General features: G+C 38.1%; 1 protein-coding gene across 3 annotated transcripts in view; it reads left to right on the plus strand.

Annotated features, from left to right (window-relative positions):
• Positions 1–17,753, plus strand: part of ldlrap1b (low density lipoprotein receptor adaptor protein 1b) — a 58,358-nt gene that overhangs the window by 7,544 nt on the left and 33,061 nt on the right. For all 3 annotated transcript variants that reach the window (XM_007238575.4, XM_007238574.3, XM_007238576.3), the window contains exon 2: positions 16,690–16,832. In XM_007238575.4, coding sequence (XP_007238637.2) covers positions 16,690–16,832 — 143 coding nt within the window. The remainder of the gene's footprint in view (positions 1–16,689; positions 16,833–17,753) is intronic.

The following is a 17,753-nucleotide window of genomic DNA, read 5'->3' on the forward strand; positions in this document are numbered from 1 at the left end:
ATACCCTAAAATACCTTACACTACTATACACTATATCTATAACTCCCAACACTACCCTATTATATATACTATATAAACTCCCTGTACTAACCTATACTCCATATACTCCACTATACTCCCCATACAACCGTATACTATTCTATAAGCTGTATGCTCCCCTATATTCCATTTTAATCCATCATTCTCCATTATACTGTACTATTATATCTGTACTATCTAGTATCTTTAAATGTCTTGAAATGTCTGGTCTTACAGAGATTTCTAAAACTGCTTTAAATAATTTAAAATGCTGAATTCAATACTCGTCTGAAAAATGACTGTCTTCAGAATGTTTTTTGAGAATGTTCAGAAGTTTGTTTGCCACCTGGAAACCCTAAATTGTAAGCGATTGGATTTGCATGGTAATGTGGTAACCACAGTGGTTTGGCGTCTGCTGTCTGCTGAAGTCTCCAATATCTTCCAACCTGGACAGGCCAACTGAGGGGAGGAGAGGGAGTGTAAAAGTACAGTGTGTGTGTAAGTGTGTGAAAAGCGAGAGTGCAGAGGAGGGTCACAGGGAGATTTAGAAGCATTTCAAGTAATGAAAAATCTGTCCATCAGACTGGCCTTTAAAAAGCCAACAGAGTTTACTGATTATACTCAACTCTCTGTTTTGGGTACGCTTGTGATGATAACATCATTTTGATAGAGCTAAATGATTTAACATTGATATGATTTACAGTGTACAGGTTTTAGCTCTGTCTGTGGCTGCAGTATTCAACAAGCAGAGTCAAGTTTTTTTTTGTGTCAGTTTAAAGCTGCTCTAGGGACCTGTCTGCCTGCCTGCCTGCCTGTCTGCCTGCAGGCCTGCAAATGCAGATTATTAAAGGGGTAATTCTGACCTTTAGAATGTGAGTAGCATTATGTTGTCTCATTCAGTCTGTTAAAGCTGTGTGCTGATGTGTATGTGAGTGTGTGTTTTTGTCGATTAAATGGAGAAAAGTTTTTTCCCCCAGTTACGTTAGTGTTATTGTTGTTTTTAGGCTCTGTGCATGTGTGTCTGTGTGTGTCTGTGTGTGTGAGTGTGTGTGCAATCTGTGTGTCCGAGCACTGCCCACCTGGGGCTATTTACAGCAACTCTCCAGCCTTCAAATCCCATTAAAGCAGCAGGTTATTTATGGGAGCTCACAGCTGCAGGTACAGTGAATTTATTGGCTTTCTTCTCTCTATCGTTCCTCATTTCGGTGGTCCCTTTCCATCGACTGGCAGACTTCAGTGCTGTGGTCCCCTGACTGCAATTATACAGGGTCCATAGCTGGAGTGCAGTCTGTATAATCTAGCCGTGATTGTCTGTTTTGAAGCTAAAGTTATTGATTTTTAAATCATTGCTTATTTTTGCTGCTTGCTTGAGTTTATCATTGTGGCACAAGGGCACACACTCACCATTACCCAGACTCACCTTCCACCCCCTGCCCATTTTCCACCCAATTTCTACCCAATTTAGTCCCAAATTCAGTCACTTTCAATTCCCACCCTTTATTTGGGATTTCTCTATAGTAGGATGAAGACTAGCCTATGATGCACCACTGCATACAGTATAGTGTGTACAGTATAGTAAAGGAGTATCAGTGAAGTTTCTCCAGCACCGAGGCTGGAGCAGTATTAGCATTAGTCGCTAACTGCAGAGCTAGTCCTTTCGCCACTCAGAGGTGAGCATATCAGACTGTAGCCTGCGCATTTCCATGTTAAAACAAGCTACATGGGATGAACTGCTAGCTGAGAGTATGAGTATGAGTATGCTGGGTAACTGGAACACTCAGGGTTCCTCAGTGTAGCGCTGTTGAGTGGCATTTACTAGTGCTAAATGCAGCTAAGCACAGCTAACCATGGCTAGTGCTGCTGCTAACTGTGCTGTTAAAAATATTGGAAATGTAAGCTTACTGTAAGTAAAACGAAGCGCTTTACTCACCCAAATAAACGATTTTTAGGAGAGAAATCTGTGTAGATTAACACCCAGTGCTCGTTTGACTTTGAAAGAAATTGTTTTTATTTAAGAATTAATTTTTTTTTTTTTGTTATGTATTTTGTTACTTATTATTGGAAAGTTTTGCAGCAGTATCTTCTTCAAATTAATTAATTAATAATTCATTGATTTGTTATATCATAAAGAATATTGTTACTGCAAAAAGACCCAGGTAAATATTATGATGCTACTTTTTTTGAGTCGTATCACTTATCTTTATTACTTAGTATGATTGTTTTCAACATTAAATATTAAATATTAAAATAAATGTTTTAATAAAGATGCTTTAGATGGATAGATAATCTAGAATGTTAAGGCAGAATATAGCTAATTTTAATATTTAATTTTTTTTATAATGCACTGTACACGTTGTCCTCCACATTGTGCAGTATGTGTTTCATTCAGTCCCACATTTACAGCAGGGTTGTTGGTTTTAATTCTGATTATAGCTGAAGATTAGACAGGAGTAAATATGTTTTGGAGCGCTGCACATTTGATCGGGATGTTTTTCTGCAGACTGAAAGTTGTCCCTGAGTGTTCGGCCCGGGACTTCTAACATTTGTACAGTTTGTGAAGCGGTTACACATTTCAACATCAAAGACTAGAGGAATTATTCATGTAGGCTAATATATGCAAAACCGAGGCCTCCCTTTAGGCGCACTGCAAAGTGGTGGATTTTATTTATTTATTAATTCATTTATTTTACATTTGTTTGTTTCTCTGTGTGAAATCTAGTTTAGTTCAAGCGAGTTAGTAGATAAACAAGCTTAGCAACACACTTCATGTTCAGCATAAACCCTGAGGGCATTAGGTGACATGAGTGAAATCAAATAGGGAATTTTTGTGGCATATTTACAACACAGACGTGGGGGGGTTTGTATTAGATTTGTGACATTTATTTATTCAATTAGAAAAATTCCACTGATATTTACCATAAAACTGGTCAAACAGCTCAGTCTGCCCAGGCTATTTATTTCAGTAAGGCCTTTTATCTCTTATTTGTGTCACACTGTTTATATTTTACATGACATTATCTATCAGATTTCAGATGATATCTGGGCAATACCATTTATGGCTTTCCAAATTGGTGTTAATTCCTGTGTTTTTGATTTTTTGCAATATATATTGCAGAACAACTAAATATTACGTAATTTGTTGGGTCTATAGCAGAATAGATTTCATGCACAAGCATAAATTGACCTTTAGGCTCATGAGCTGCTGTTTATAGTGATTTCAAAATTCTGGTACACACTGGCATTAAAGAAATCTGTTGCAATATTATTCTGTTTTTTTTAAAGCAGAGATTTATTGACCAGTTTGAACTGTGTTAAAGCTCAGTGTGAAATTACAAAATTCTGCAGAACGTTCCTCAGTACTGGGATTGAGAAGAATTGAAAAAAATAAAAAATAAAACTCAACAATCTTTATTTTATATTTGTCACTGTTTTTTTAAGTAATTTCCTCAACTAAAGCCACATTCATTGTTCTGCTTGTCTCCTTGTCTGCTGAGAGTGTAGCAGACCCTCTAGCTAAGGGTGGTCCCAGTCTATCTATCTGAAGGGATGTGGGAAGGTGTTGGGTCATTGATATGAGAGTTTAATTGCATTCAGGACTGGAGAGCGTGAGTGAGGTCAGGCACTGATGCTATACTCTGATCAGATGAGGTTGGGATCTGGGCTAATGGGAATCAGATATTGCTTGGATGAGCTTTTTTCTGTTTGTCTGATTTGGGAGGTGTTGTAGATGAAGATAGATGGGTTTAAAATTGGCCTCTGAATTCCTTTGCTTGTGCTCAGTGGGTTGGTTTTCTGGACAGGGGTTCAGCCTGGTAATGGAGTGTTCAGTACTGTGAATAGGGATTCTCCATTGAAGGGGATTTGTAGTCTAGGACTGGGCTTAATCGCTTTAATGTAAATATTCAATTAATCGTTTGTTTGAGCATTTAATACATTTATGTGAATTATAATGGATATGTGGAATATTGAAATGTACAGAACATAAAACATAATTATGTTTAAAAGCTTGTGTAGCCTGTTTTAAGTTTGTATTTTACTTTAAAACTTAAAATGTATATACATGTATTAACAATTAGGACCACTGTTATTAAGACAAAGTGAGCTGAGGTGGTCAGAGAAACACCAATACCAAAAGACAACTTTTGTAGCATTATAGGGCGAGCTAAGCATCTCTGCCTTCCTTCTAACACACAAATATATGTATCTGTATTTCTCCTTTTTATTTAAAATTTATCATATTTGTTCATTTTTGTCTGTTTTATAAAAAAAACTGTTTTTAAATTATACCACAGCTAGTTCCCGACCCTGCAGTGTGATTGGCTGAGAGCCGCTCTATGAGTGCCGTTATCAGCCGGTAATGCACTGTATGTAACTGAAGCTCTCCATGTAGTACTCACGCCACATTCAGGTTACCTAGCAACGATACAGCGTTTACAAACCAAACAGATTCTATTTCCCCTTCCTCTTTAACTCAAAATCTTTCAATTTACAGAAATAATGGAACTGTGGTATAATCACAATAATACACCCGAGGTTTGTGCTATAACATGTAATATTTCCACTATTACAGTGCCAATATTACACGTTATAGCACGAACCTCAAGTGTATTTATGCTTAATTATCTAAGTCGACTGAAAGGTTTCAAAATGATGATTCATCCTGTCGACATTTAGGTTTCTACCCAAGTACAGCAGTACTTTTGAAGTGCATTTGCAGAGCACTACTCTCACTCTAACATTACTATTATACAAGTTTATTTGTGTTGTTAATTGTTAATTATCAAAATTACAAAAAAATACAAAAAGCTGAGCTGTGTTTTGTATGATGTATGGAAATGATGTGTCCATGTTAATGTCCTCCAAACTAGTTCTCATTTTACCTCACTGTGGTGGTGAATGATGGTAGTTACACACTTTGCACTAGAATGCTCGTGTAATTGGCTTTAATTGAGCTAAGAGAAAACAGAAAATACTGCTATGGAAACATCTATACTAATTTTAATCAGCCTCGTCACAGTCTACAAAAAACGCTGTGTCCTTACTGTTTTCTTTCCCATTTCCCAACTACTGGTCATTGTATCCCGTTTGTATGTGTGCGTTTGTGTGTGTGCGTTTGTGTGTGAGAGAGAGAGAGAGAAAGAGAGAGAGAGAGTACATGCTGTATCAAGTTGTCCAAAGCTCAACGTGGCATTGTGTGTTGAACTGGTGGAGACGGGAGATATGCAGGTGGGCTAATGGGCATGCTGCCGTTAGACAATGCCCCATTCACTGTCCACTACTACTGGCCGAATACATTATAATCCTGAATCATGCAGCTTTTCTCTCTCTTTCTCTCGTTTTCCTTCCCTCTCTGTGGACGTGTCCTTCTTCTAGCTCTTCTTGGTCTTTTTGATAGTTTCTGTTCTGCTGTATTTGAGTGTGGAACAGTATAAAAGTTGGTCAGGTCAGCTTTTCTTCTTTTTCTTAGGTCAGTACCCTCTGACTGTCCATAAACTGGAATGGGAGAAGTCAAATTTCACTTCCCATATTTTCATTTTTGACTGACTATTTTTTGTACATGTTCTTTTCCTGTGAGGCTCTTCAGATGTAAAAACTAATGCTATCGTAATCAGGGGTGTGTAGAATAGCCAAAAACAGAACTTAAGAAAATTGGCCATTTGAATTAGTAATAATGATAAGAAGTTATTCAGTAAAACACTATCAAGTAGTGACTTATTTCTTGATCTCATTTAATAATCAAAATAGTATTGGCAAAGTTATATTGCACTCCCCAATAAAGCTGATGTCTGTAAGTTTTGAAATTTAGGGACCTTTCTGGTGAGCATGGGAAATTGCACTATCCAGTTTATCATGCATTCTTTATTCCAGCGCCCCGCCTTAGCTTTATCTCCCCTCAAACACGCAAGTTTATACAAGTATTTTAATTGAAACCACTAATATAAATAAAATTATACCACAGTTAGATCCAACCATGCAATGTGATTGACTGAGAGGCGTTCTGTGAGTGCTGTTATCAGCTGGTAATGCACTGTAACTGAAGCTCTCCATGTGTTACTCTGCCACATACAGGTAACCTAGCAACGATGCAGCGCTTACAAGCCAAACAGCACAGCTACAAGCAGAGCAGCAATGGAACTATTTTACTTCGCGGAGTGTTTATAACCAAACAGATCATATTTTTTGTCCTTTTTAACTCAAAATCTTTCAATAAACCACGATAATGAAACTGTGATATAATTGCTGTGGTATAACTCGGCCTTCCAGCCTCGTGCCTACGACATTTTACATTCCTTACCTTCATTCTTTCATTTGCATTTAAATAACATTATAAAAATGGGTCTTAAGAAGAATAAGTGCAATAAATCACAGTTAATCACAGAATATTGTTGTGATTAATCTGATTGACACCACTAAAACAATCACATACTGTATATTGCCTTGCTTAAAGTATTGCAATATATCGCAATATATTGACTATCAATGCCTGTATCGTGATGTATCATATCACCTGGTTCTTGCTAATACACAGCTCTAGACATCATTAATGGAGCTCCTTAAAGAATATGTTCCCCTTTAAGTAAGTTGGGGGTAGGGTGTGGTGAAGTTTTGGGCGTTGGAGCTTAAGAATGTTGACATTAAATTTAACCTTCTGGCACTGAGAGCTGCCTCCTCCCATAGGGTGTACTCCACCTGCTGTTCCTCAGACTACCACTTACTGCTCAGCCCAGACACACATGACCTCACAGCCAGAAACCCACAGAGAGGCCGTTTCTGTTTGGACAGATCTTCTGGCCTGAAAGCAGCTGTGACTTTTACCACAGATAAACCAGCGCGCATGTCCTCCTGTGATTCAGGCTGTACTGCTGAGTGGATTACTCCGCAGTGCTAACAGTAACCAGTAGTGCTGTGTGGTCAGAAGGCCGACCCAGACGTAATTTAATGAAAGGGTACCGGCTAAAATAAGCCGAGCCACTTCCGATCTTTTGTTACTTTTTTCCGCTCTATTCACTGTCTATTTTACACCACCATGCTGACATGCTGCCAAGACTTGTGGCTTGTCTCGACTGGTTCAGAAAGAAAAGAGTCATTGAAATGTTGTGCTTTATTAAGTTCTTACAGTCCCACAAGCTGCAGACTCTGCAGACCCTGTTCATATTAATATTAACATGCTTACTGGATGATCTGATCATAAGAGTTCAGTGCAAAGTACAGGTGAGAAATGTCCCAGCTAAGCTTCTTTAATATATTTACATTGTACTGATGTGCATTCATTTTCAATGAGCATATATGCAGCTGAAACAAGGAGCCTTATTAACATTTTATTATTATAACATAGTCATGGCTTTTAGAGAAATGTGTTTTTGGGAGGGGGTAGTGCACTATAGGACCCTGTGGTGAGATCTTAGCTTACCATAGGGTCATATAGTACACTACTATGATTCATCTCAAGGACGAATCATAATCCAATAACTCAAATCCAATTACATTTGAAGGTGATCAAAAATGCATATGATCATTTATTGTTGTATCATCATTGTTGTAATGTGAACATCCAAAGCACCTTAATGCACAGTGCATCCCTGACAGCAAAGGCCTGCCTTCAGTGGAAATTATGTGAGAAATCGCATCACAAGATTGCACAACAATCGATCACAAGACACTAGTTCTGGGTGATTTTCACAATTCATTTGGTGAATTCGAATTACAGTTTTAATCCGATTTTCAAAATGAAGTAATCGTGATTTTACATACAGCCATTTTATCTTTTTAATCTAAAATATTCAAAAACGCTCCTCATTTCTGAAGTGTTTATCCGTCTTACCTTAGTTTCCGGTTAGGATTCGTGATCCATTTCTTTGTCATCTATAGTTTGATTTTAATAGGGGGGAATAATCTATTATTAATTATTAATCTATAATTATAATTGAAAATCTAAAGAAACATTTTTAGGCCATAGTCACCCAGCACTACAAGATACACATTTAAAAGAGCAGGTGTGAGCGGATGTGTATTTTAGCAATCTGCTGATCAGATCAGCCAGGACGCATGTGAATTCTATTTTAAAATAGGACAATATTTATATAATAATAATAATAATAATAATAATAATAATAATTATTATTATTATATCGTATATTCATATACTGTATACGTGTATTTATTTTATGCAACAGCATACTTTGGGATGGATGAGCATCATTTAGTACTCTGCGTTAAGGCCCACAGATCAGAACATCATTAGTAGTCAGTATTAGTCCGTATACAGTACCGTAAGTGTATGTGTGGGAACACATGCAGCATGAGTGAGGTCAGGTGTGATGGTGGTGATAATCTCAAATCCATGCTGACAAGCACACTCGGCTGTAAAACTGTAAGCATGCTTTAGACTGTAATGTGTACACTGGATCTTTGCCCTGCCTGCTGAGAACTGGCACCCTCACCAGCCTGCAGATGATGCTCATACTTCAGGCTTTCAGGCCTGAAATCAGGGGGTGGGCTTAGAGACAGATCGGACAGATTTGGAATACACTGTAAGGATGGGCAACATGCAGAAATTTGTATATTTATATATGACATAATAGAGCTGAAATACACTGATATGCCACATTTCTTGGGACAGGAACTAATATAGTCAGTTCTAGCCAGATGCCACCAGTTCACCAGTGATCATCAGACCTCGCACTCCCCTATTTCGCATGAAGCCTACATGTTAACTAAAGGGAACTATGTAAGTAAAGGCAAGCTCTAAAAGACCAAGAAAACTCTCCTGTTTGCTGGTTAGTTGTATGTTGGTAAGAAAGGCAAAGAAAGTACTTAAATGACACATCATTTCATTTACATAAATCAGCCAAAACATTTAAAACTGATGATGTTCTTGAAGCTGAAATTCTTGAAGTTCTTAAAGAAAGTAAGCAAGCATTAGAAGTCGGGACACTTTGCTCAGACTTAAACTATGAGGGCTAGATTATTGGGGGTCAGAACATCTCCAAAACTTCAGGGGGGTTCCTTGTATGCAGTGCAGTGGTCAGTACCTACGAAAAGTGCTTAGAGGATAAACAACCCACATCACATCTTACAGGACTTTAAAGGATCTGCTTCTAACATCTTGCGGCAGATACCAGAGAAGACCTTCAAAGAATTTGTGGAGAAGAATTTGTGCCTCAGTGGGTCATTATGAGACATACACAATATTAGGCACGTGGTTTTATTGATATGGCTGATTTTGTGTATCATATAGCTCTAGTGAAGATATCAGTCAGTCGGTGATGTTGATAGACAACATTCTGTTAGTGACAGATCTCTGGATACCTGTATGTGTGTGTGTGTGTGTGTTTGTGTTAGTGTGTGTGTGTGTGTTTGTGGGGAGAGCAACTGAGGTGCATATCTGCTCCTGATAAGCACAGTAATTGAGTCTTGCTGCTGGTGACATCAGAACCAATTAGACACATTACACACAGCATCCCGCACACAGCAGTGTGTTTGTGTGTGTTCCTGTGTGTGCGTGTTCTTGAATAAATGATCTATTTTCTTTCTTAGTGAACTCTTCCTTGGCTCTTTGACTGGCAAAGGTCATTTTCACTCTGTCTGTGTCTCTTCCTGTGTCTGTGTGTGTGTGTTTGTTTGTGTGAATCTAGTAAAAAACACCTGCTCCTCACCATCATCTTTCCATCCTCATCAGATCTCTGTGTTAGGATTGCAATACCTTGACACTTCTGATTTCTGACTGGGATTTTTTTTGTACACTCCGCTTTGAAGTTTTTCAGTGATATTTTGTCCTGTAATAAGTGATAATTTGGGAAGTAGGATGTCAATGCATTGTTCTCAGAGTATCTTAATCAGTGACTCAGGAGAAGCTCCCCACCACCGATTGCAGTACAGCCAGCTTTCTGTCTCCCAGAATAAAGAAAAACGTGGGGTATTTGTAGGGTTGGGAAAACAAGGAACACCTGGGGAAGATAACGAGGGGGCTGTGAAACAACCTACACAGCTAAGAACAACATGAAAGGGTGTGGCTAGGGCAGGGTTAGGGCAGAGACAAAACAGCAAGGAACCAGGGCAGTGTGCTTAAAGAGCTTATAGGAAAGAAAACAGAACAGGCTGCAGACAAGCAAGACAGAAAAGCAAGACAGGAACATGAAGAACCTAGAAAGAAAGGAAGAAAATGAAACAGAGAGCTGAGCTGAGGTGTGAAATGAGCTCTGTCTGTTGTGCTGCTGTGTCTGTGTGTGTGTGAGTCTCACGTGAGAAGATGAGTCAAGTGATGAGACGGCCTGTGTCAGTCGCCCTGTTGCTATTTATTGTGTGAGAAATAAAAACCCGCTTGTGTCACACAGGGTTATGTGAATAGAGGACAGTAAGTATTGTATTATGCTCCGTCACACTCACATCTTCAGAGCCGTGCTTCAGTAGTGAAATGACATTGAGCTGATGCTAGTTTTGTACTGAACACATCTAGGCTTAAAAATAGGTTATATTCAGAACTATCAAACTTCAGGTTTGATCAGTTAGTGGATCATGTGATAGGATATATATATATATATATATATATATATATATATATATATATATATATATATTTTTTTTTTTTTTTAACCCTAAAGGCCTGTAGGCACAGAAAAACCTTGCCCTCAAATAATTCATAGTGGATACTGAATTATTTTAGTGGATAGTGAATAACTAAGTACTGCAAAGTGTTGTAGAGGTACCTAATGGTGTCCTGTGATAATCCATTACACACAATGACACTGGGCCTTCTAGACTTGTAACAACAAACTTTTGTTTTGGTGCTTCCACACATGGATTTGTAGGCCGTTTTCACCAAGACAAAAGCCGTACTCATCGCAAACGATGACCTGCTGCAATTTTGCTCTCAAGAGCTTATTAAAATCTGTGAAAACATTGTGGCAAATATTATTTATCAAAAGAAAGTCATGATTGTATATTTATACCTTATCACAGACTGGTAAAATGCAGATCCAGAGTCCAGATCCTAACCTCAATTCAAGTCAAATTCATACATGATTTATGTACAGGCCAGAACTTTTTTATTTCTGTACATTTACAATTATATAAGGGATAATTGATGCATACATTGTGATATATATATATTTATATATGCTGCCCCAAATGCACAGCCAAACAGCCTATCCTAAAGCTTCTTTTGGCTTTCGTACGGTACGTTCATATGGCTCATGATCATGTTATGCATTTAGAACTGTAAATCTGATCAAATTAAGCTACAAAAGTAAAGTGTTGCTAAGCTCTTAATACCTCTCTGTATTAAGCTCTTATGAGCTGAGCTCAGGACATGTGAGTTGGTATGGGATTTCTGTCGGTCTGTCCGAACCCCTCCAGCTCCGACTCTTTACTCTTTAGCAGCGTGAGAAGAACAGTGGTTTTATTTTACTGAGGAACTGAAAGACCCACACAGTCATTTTGACCGCAGGCCCGCTGCTCGTTTTTTTTTTTTTTTTTTAAATGTTCAACACCAATATTAATAACTGAGTGCAGTGATTACAGAAACAAATATTTAATATTGACACAAATGTGCCAAAAGTCTTGGGACAGCAGTATGGAAATTCAGGGGACAGCTATTTAATTTGTGAGGTCTATTTTTCCAATACTCTCACATTTTTCCCTCCAATTAAGCTATTAAGCCCACCCCTGCATCACTAGTGATGCCACAACACAAGGAGGCTGAAGACTAGCACACCACACGCCTCCTCCGACACATCTACCGCCTCTTTTTGAACTGCTTGAAATGCTGATGCAGCATCGGCAAGTAGCATAACAGCACGCTCGGAGGAAAACGCAGCGACTCGGTTCTATGTCTCTGCATGATATTGGAAAATTTTGACATTGCAATGTTTTTTTTAACTGATATTTATTGCAATTCTAAACAATGCAGGACCCGTGATGCCACCAGATCCTCTCAGTATAGATCATTATCATAGTTCTATGTTCATTAATTGTATGGAACATACCAGTAATACAGCTCCAGTGGTAAATGGTTTCCAAATAACTGCTAGATGAAACAATAGAGCTGCAAGCACTCATTAAAGCCATTGATGGGCTCTGTAGTGTGTACTGGCTTGGTTCTGTCAGTCTACTAACCACACAAAATTATACAGACCACATCAGCAGCAAAGAAAGCTATAGGAATTGTACAATGGGCTGATGGATTTTGTCTTTGAGGTGTATTTCAGCTGGAGGTTAGAGCTGTAATGTGGTTGATTCCAAAAAAATAAAGTACTTCATACCTTGAGAGGCAATGCAAAGCATTGCAAAAGCCATGCACAATGATGCATTGGCAAGTTTCCTGGAAAAGGTCAATGTAGCATCCTTATCGGTCCATCTCTTGTCAAAACACAATGCTGATAAATGAACACATGGGACAACACTTAAAACCCACAGTTTCAGTTTCTGGCCGTTCTAGCAACACCCAACAACTTTCAGAATCGCAAAAGTAAGGAAACCAGCTCTTCAGTCAGTGCATTCAGTTTCAGGAACTTCAGTAGTTCAGTAGGCTCTTCTCAGGCTTCTGCTGTCAGATTAGATCGTGTGAATCACTTAACAGTCTGACTTTTTCATGTCATTTTATCACAGGAAATAAACACTCATGAGTTTGTGGTGCACTGGATCAGTTGCACCATCCCAAGATAAATACTTTTATCTTAAACTGTGTGACTGAGCTGCAAAAACATGGCCTGTATGAATATTAATGAGGCGACATCGGCCTGAAGCTCGTGGGTTTAATGTGTGTTCATATATAAATATGAGGAAGTGTTTGAAACTTCTTTTTCTGGAGAGTCGACAGCTCGCTGAGTTTTTCACGCACTAATGCTTTTAGAAAGGTCAGAACAGCAGCTGATGTTTCATCTTCACGTCTTGTTTCTGTTGTTCCAAATCTGTCATTAATTATAGTCAGAGGAAGAAAGAGAACTTTTAAAGAAACTTTTCACGAAATATTGCTATTTTTATAATAATAATAATAACAATAGCATAACTGCAAAATGAATGTAGCATGTACACTGTAACTATATACAAACCTGTTCAGTTCTAAATCAAATTTGTGTCCCATGTGTGTGAGGTCTACAGAAATATATATTGATGTGATTTCTGTCATAGTCACTTGTCTGTTTACATGGACATTCCCAGCCAGGCACTATGGGTGACAAACATTACCATCCACTGTGCTGTCCACTGTGAGCAGTAATGCCTGGTACACATGTGATACTGTAGATCGATGTTAAATTCCTGCACAACTTTAGAAATGGAATGTCCCATCCATCTTCCCCCACTATCAGATCAACATCTGCCTAGTATTCCACCTCACTCACAATTTACATACTAAAGCTGTATGACTTTTGGCGATGTCAGTTTTATTTTCAGTTCAGCAATTTCTGCATTTTGTAATTGACCAATGAAGGAAATGAAGTTCAGTGCAGAGTATTATGTGTGTTTTGCACCACCAGTGTTTGCCGCATGTCTTGCAACATATCACACTATGAGAGTCTTTCTTTCTCAACATTAATTGTGAAATGTACTGTGCGCTCAATTCAAGAGTGACACATCTTTTATAAAATAAACTGAACTTGCGTGTTTCTGTATTAGCAGTGTGTGGTTGTGCATTCAGCAAAACAATATATATTAAAAAATGAAATAAAAAATCAGTATTCTGTAGAATCAGACAGCGTCTGTACTTTTGTTCTGATACATCTGCAGTAGTGGTGACAGTTACTCCAGTGAGTCTGCAGACTCCACAGAGGCTGTATGCAATCTGAACAGCTGCTGCTTCACTATTCATGACTTCCACCGCACAGCGTCGTTGGAAGCGCATATCTATTTATACTTCCCTGAATGTGTTGCAGGAGCTGTCTTGGACATCAAAGATATCAAAGTTAACCTTTCACTTCAGATGAGAAATGTTTTTAAAAAATCCTTGTTATAATTGTAAAAGAAAATATTTTAAAAGAAAGTAAGTCTGTCAAAATACAATTAATAAAAAAGGCATAAAATTGTCATTTCCTAAAAATTTTCCTGAATACAAATCAATCATTTCATGTCCTCGAAACTTTTTGTTTCAATTTGGGGTGTGCCATATTATATCGTACGCAATAATATTGCAACATTTTTTATTATTGTGAAGGATATTATATCGTTCTATACATTGTGCTATATCACCCACCCCTAATTATCCTCAATTATCACAATAGGGTACTACTTTTTATTATTGTTTTTAGCAAAACAAATATTCACGCTGTTCTCATTTCTCATTATATAGATTAAATCTGTCCAGTATCATTTATTTTACTTTAATCAGGGATATATGGAGATATTTGGAGTGCATTATTATTAGTATCATGATATTCTGGATCATTGACTTTGTTAAAAATCTGATAAATTCTTTGTATTTTTTAATATCTCAGTTAGGGGTGTGCCACATCATAACGTATGCTATAATAAATGTAAATTGTAAATTGCAGTAGTGTATTCTTCAAAAATTTTTTTTTAATTCAGTGTTTTGTCATATCACTATGAAATATTTTGGAATTATTTAAGGGCCAAAGCGCCCACCCCAAGTTTCATTATGGTTGTCTACATTTTATGTAAATTTTTAAACATGCAGGGTTTGGGTTGATTCTTCTTATTACTGATCTAAAATTATTAAGTGTAGTAGAGAGTGGATAGGCTTGTAGGAGTCTCTTAAGCATGTACATTTTTTATTTTACTGTAGAGAAAAAGGGTTTTTGTGTCATCTATACTTGTGACCTGCATACAGGCCAAACATGTTTTATTGATTCACGGGTAAATGCCCAGTTGTTCTCCATTTGTGTCCTCAGTAAAACAATATTTCTCAGCTGTGTAAACCTGCAGTTTCCAAAGTGCAGGGTTTGAATACTTAAGCAAACACTTTAATATCAGTAGAGGTGCTGGCCACCTGCTATTTTGGCTTAGTGTGAGTTGATTTGCTCCTCATGGTCCAGAGTGACAGCAGAGTCAGTGTAGCAGTGTTAAAATGCTCTAAAATCAGTTTGTGGTGTACTGAGAGAAAGCGGGAGGCAGGCTGGAGGCAAATCCTTGACCCTGTCATGGCTGAGCAGTGACTCTGCTCATTAGAGCGAGTGAGAGACAGAACCTAGACATTCTTAAAAAAAGGGAAAAACACCTAGAGAATGAGCAGTATGGCCCCGTCACAGTGGAAGCTGTCACAGTAGACTGAAGACAAGTATTTGACCACTTAAAATATGCGTACCTTTTACAGCCAGCGGTACTCCATATCTTCAAAATGTATCCCATTTTCTCTTCAGTTTGGAAGGAAAATTACCCCACCTCAATCACCCTACCTCACCAATCTGAACAATTCTGAACAACCGCACCTGCGTTTACCAAACACAAAAGACCACTGCGTCTGCAGAAACGCTGTCGGCTCAGCGGGGCTCTGCCACGACACGCCGCTGACAGCCACAACTAAATACAGGCTGTTTAATGTGATTGTTTACTGGGTGTCTGATTTGTTTCATATGGAAATGGTTTTGCCTGCGTTGTGTTTGATATGATGAGGTGCTAAAAGAGCTAAACTGTTTTTGGTGCATTTAATTATATAGGGCCCCATGAAATCTGTTTAATACTTTTCCCTTTTTTTTCTTCTTTTTTTTTTACACGGCAATAGCAGAATTGCACCGTAGTAGAAAAAAAATAGACTGAATTTAGATGCGTTCCCAATTACTTTAATTTTCTTCTGAAGTTTGGGGAAAGCAGAAAACTCTGTAGGTGCTTTATTAAACATGTTAATTATATGACAGCTGTAGCTCCGCCCCTCAGTGTGTTGGCTTTACTCAACATTTAATTGCTTAGCAAAATCAGCATTTTCAGACTAAAGTATCTCCAAACAAACAGCGTTTTACTTAAAACAACAGCTAATGAGATCTTAGTCATTTACAGACAGAAGCTGCTGCAGCTTTATTAGAAAATTATAATTAAGGTTAAACCTCTGCAGGTGATGGAGCCACACCTCCACCTCCTCTGGCTTTATTTACACTACAGCTAACCGTCTTGATCTTCAGCATTTTCATACTAAAATATCTCCATATAAACTCAATCAAATCAGGGTGGAGCTCATATATAGCGATTATATACTGTGATATATATATATATATATTTTTTCAGCATTTCACCAGATGTCATTAGTTAGTCAGTTATGATATGATATGAACATGCACTGTTGGGTTGCAAGGCTGTAGAAAAATATATAATATGATATTGAGTAGGAATGCACAAAATGAAACATTTGTCCAAAGGGCGCATAACAATCCTATACGTAGGTTGTAATTTATCTTTGCCACTGTTTTAAACATTGCATCAATTAAATAGCCAACATTTTCTGTCTTTTTAAAGAAAATGTCAATATTTGAAATGTTTAAATTACTCTTTCGTTTTGCTTAATTTGGGTTACCGAATATATCTGGGCATCCCTATTGTTGGCTGAATATATTCATGTATAAATGTGAACAGTTTTTCAAACATACAGATGTTTATTCTGTATTTAGCATCAAAAAGGTGATTATTTGATATTGATATTGATGCTGAAGCGATATATTGTGCAGCATATTATGTATCATTTGATAATCCTCTCTTTCTCTCTCTCTCTCTCTCTCTCTGTTTCTCCAGAGCTTCCAGAGAACTGGACTGATACGAGGGAGACCCTGCTGGAGGGGATGGTGTTCCAGCTGAAGTATCTGGGCGTGACGCTGGTGGAGCAGCCCAAGGGGGAGGAGCTGTCAGCGGCTGCAGTCAAGAGGATTGTTGCTACGGTGAGCTCACCATAGAAACGACCTATCACAAAACATAACGGCTAATGGTCCCCAGTTCCCTTGTGAATACTGGGTTTTTTGTTTTCTTGGTTCTTGGATAGGGTGTGTACAGGGTCGAATTTAACCCTGCGTTCCATGCTTTTCGGCTGTAGGACGTTGGAGCTGGGATTATTGTCTCACCTGAGTAGATTTTGTTTTAATTAAACATTATGATAATTATAATGTTGAATTGACTGATTAAAATAGACAGGTTGTTGGTAACTGGTTGGATGTGATTGGTGTACTTGGATTATACTGATTGAAGAATACCAGATGAATGGGACTGTTTGGATTAGACTGGTTGTTAGAGAGCGGATGAAATAGACTGGTTGGATTATTCTGGTTGGATTGGACTGGCTGGGTTAGACCGGCTGGATTAGAGTGGCTGGATTTGACTAGCTGGATTAGATGGTTTCGATTTGATTGGTTGTTAGAGACCGGTTGGATTAGACTGGTTGTTAGAGACTAGACGGCATAGACTTTCTGGAATAGACTTTCTGGAATATACATGATGGATTAGACTGTATGGAATAGACTGTGGAATAGACTTGATTGATAAGAACGGTTGGATTAGGCTGGTTGTTAGAGACTAGACGGCATAGACTGTATGGAATAGGCTTGATGGATTAGACCGGTTGGATTAGGCTGGTTGTTAGAGACTAGACAGCAGACTGTATGGCATAGACCTTGTGGAATAGACTTGATGGATTAGACTGTATGGAATAGACTTTGTGGAATAGACTTGATGCATTCAACTGTATGGAATAGACTGTGGAATAGACTTGATGGATTAGACCGGTTGGATTAGACTGGTTGTTAGAGACTAGACGGCATAGACTGTATGGAATAGACTTTGTGGGATAGACTTGATGGATTAGACTG

Source organism: Astyanax mexicanus, chromosome 7 (assembly GCF_023375975.1).
Source record: "Astyanax mexicanus isolate ESR-SI-001 chromosome 7, AstMex3_surface, whole genome shotgun sequence".
Classification (NCBI taxonomy): domain Eukaryota; kingdom Metazoa; phylum Chordata; class Actinopteri; order Characiformes; family Acestrorhamphidae; genus Astyanax; species Astyanax mexicanus.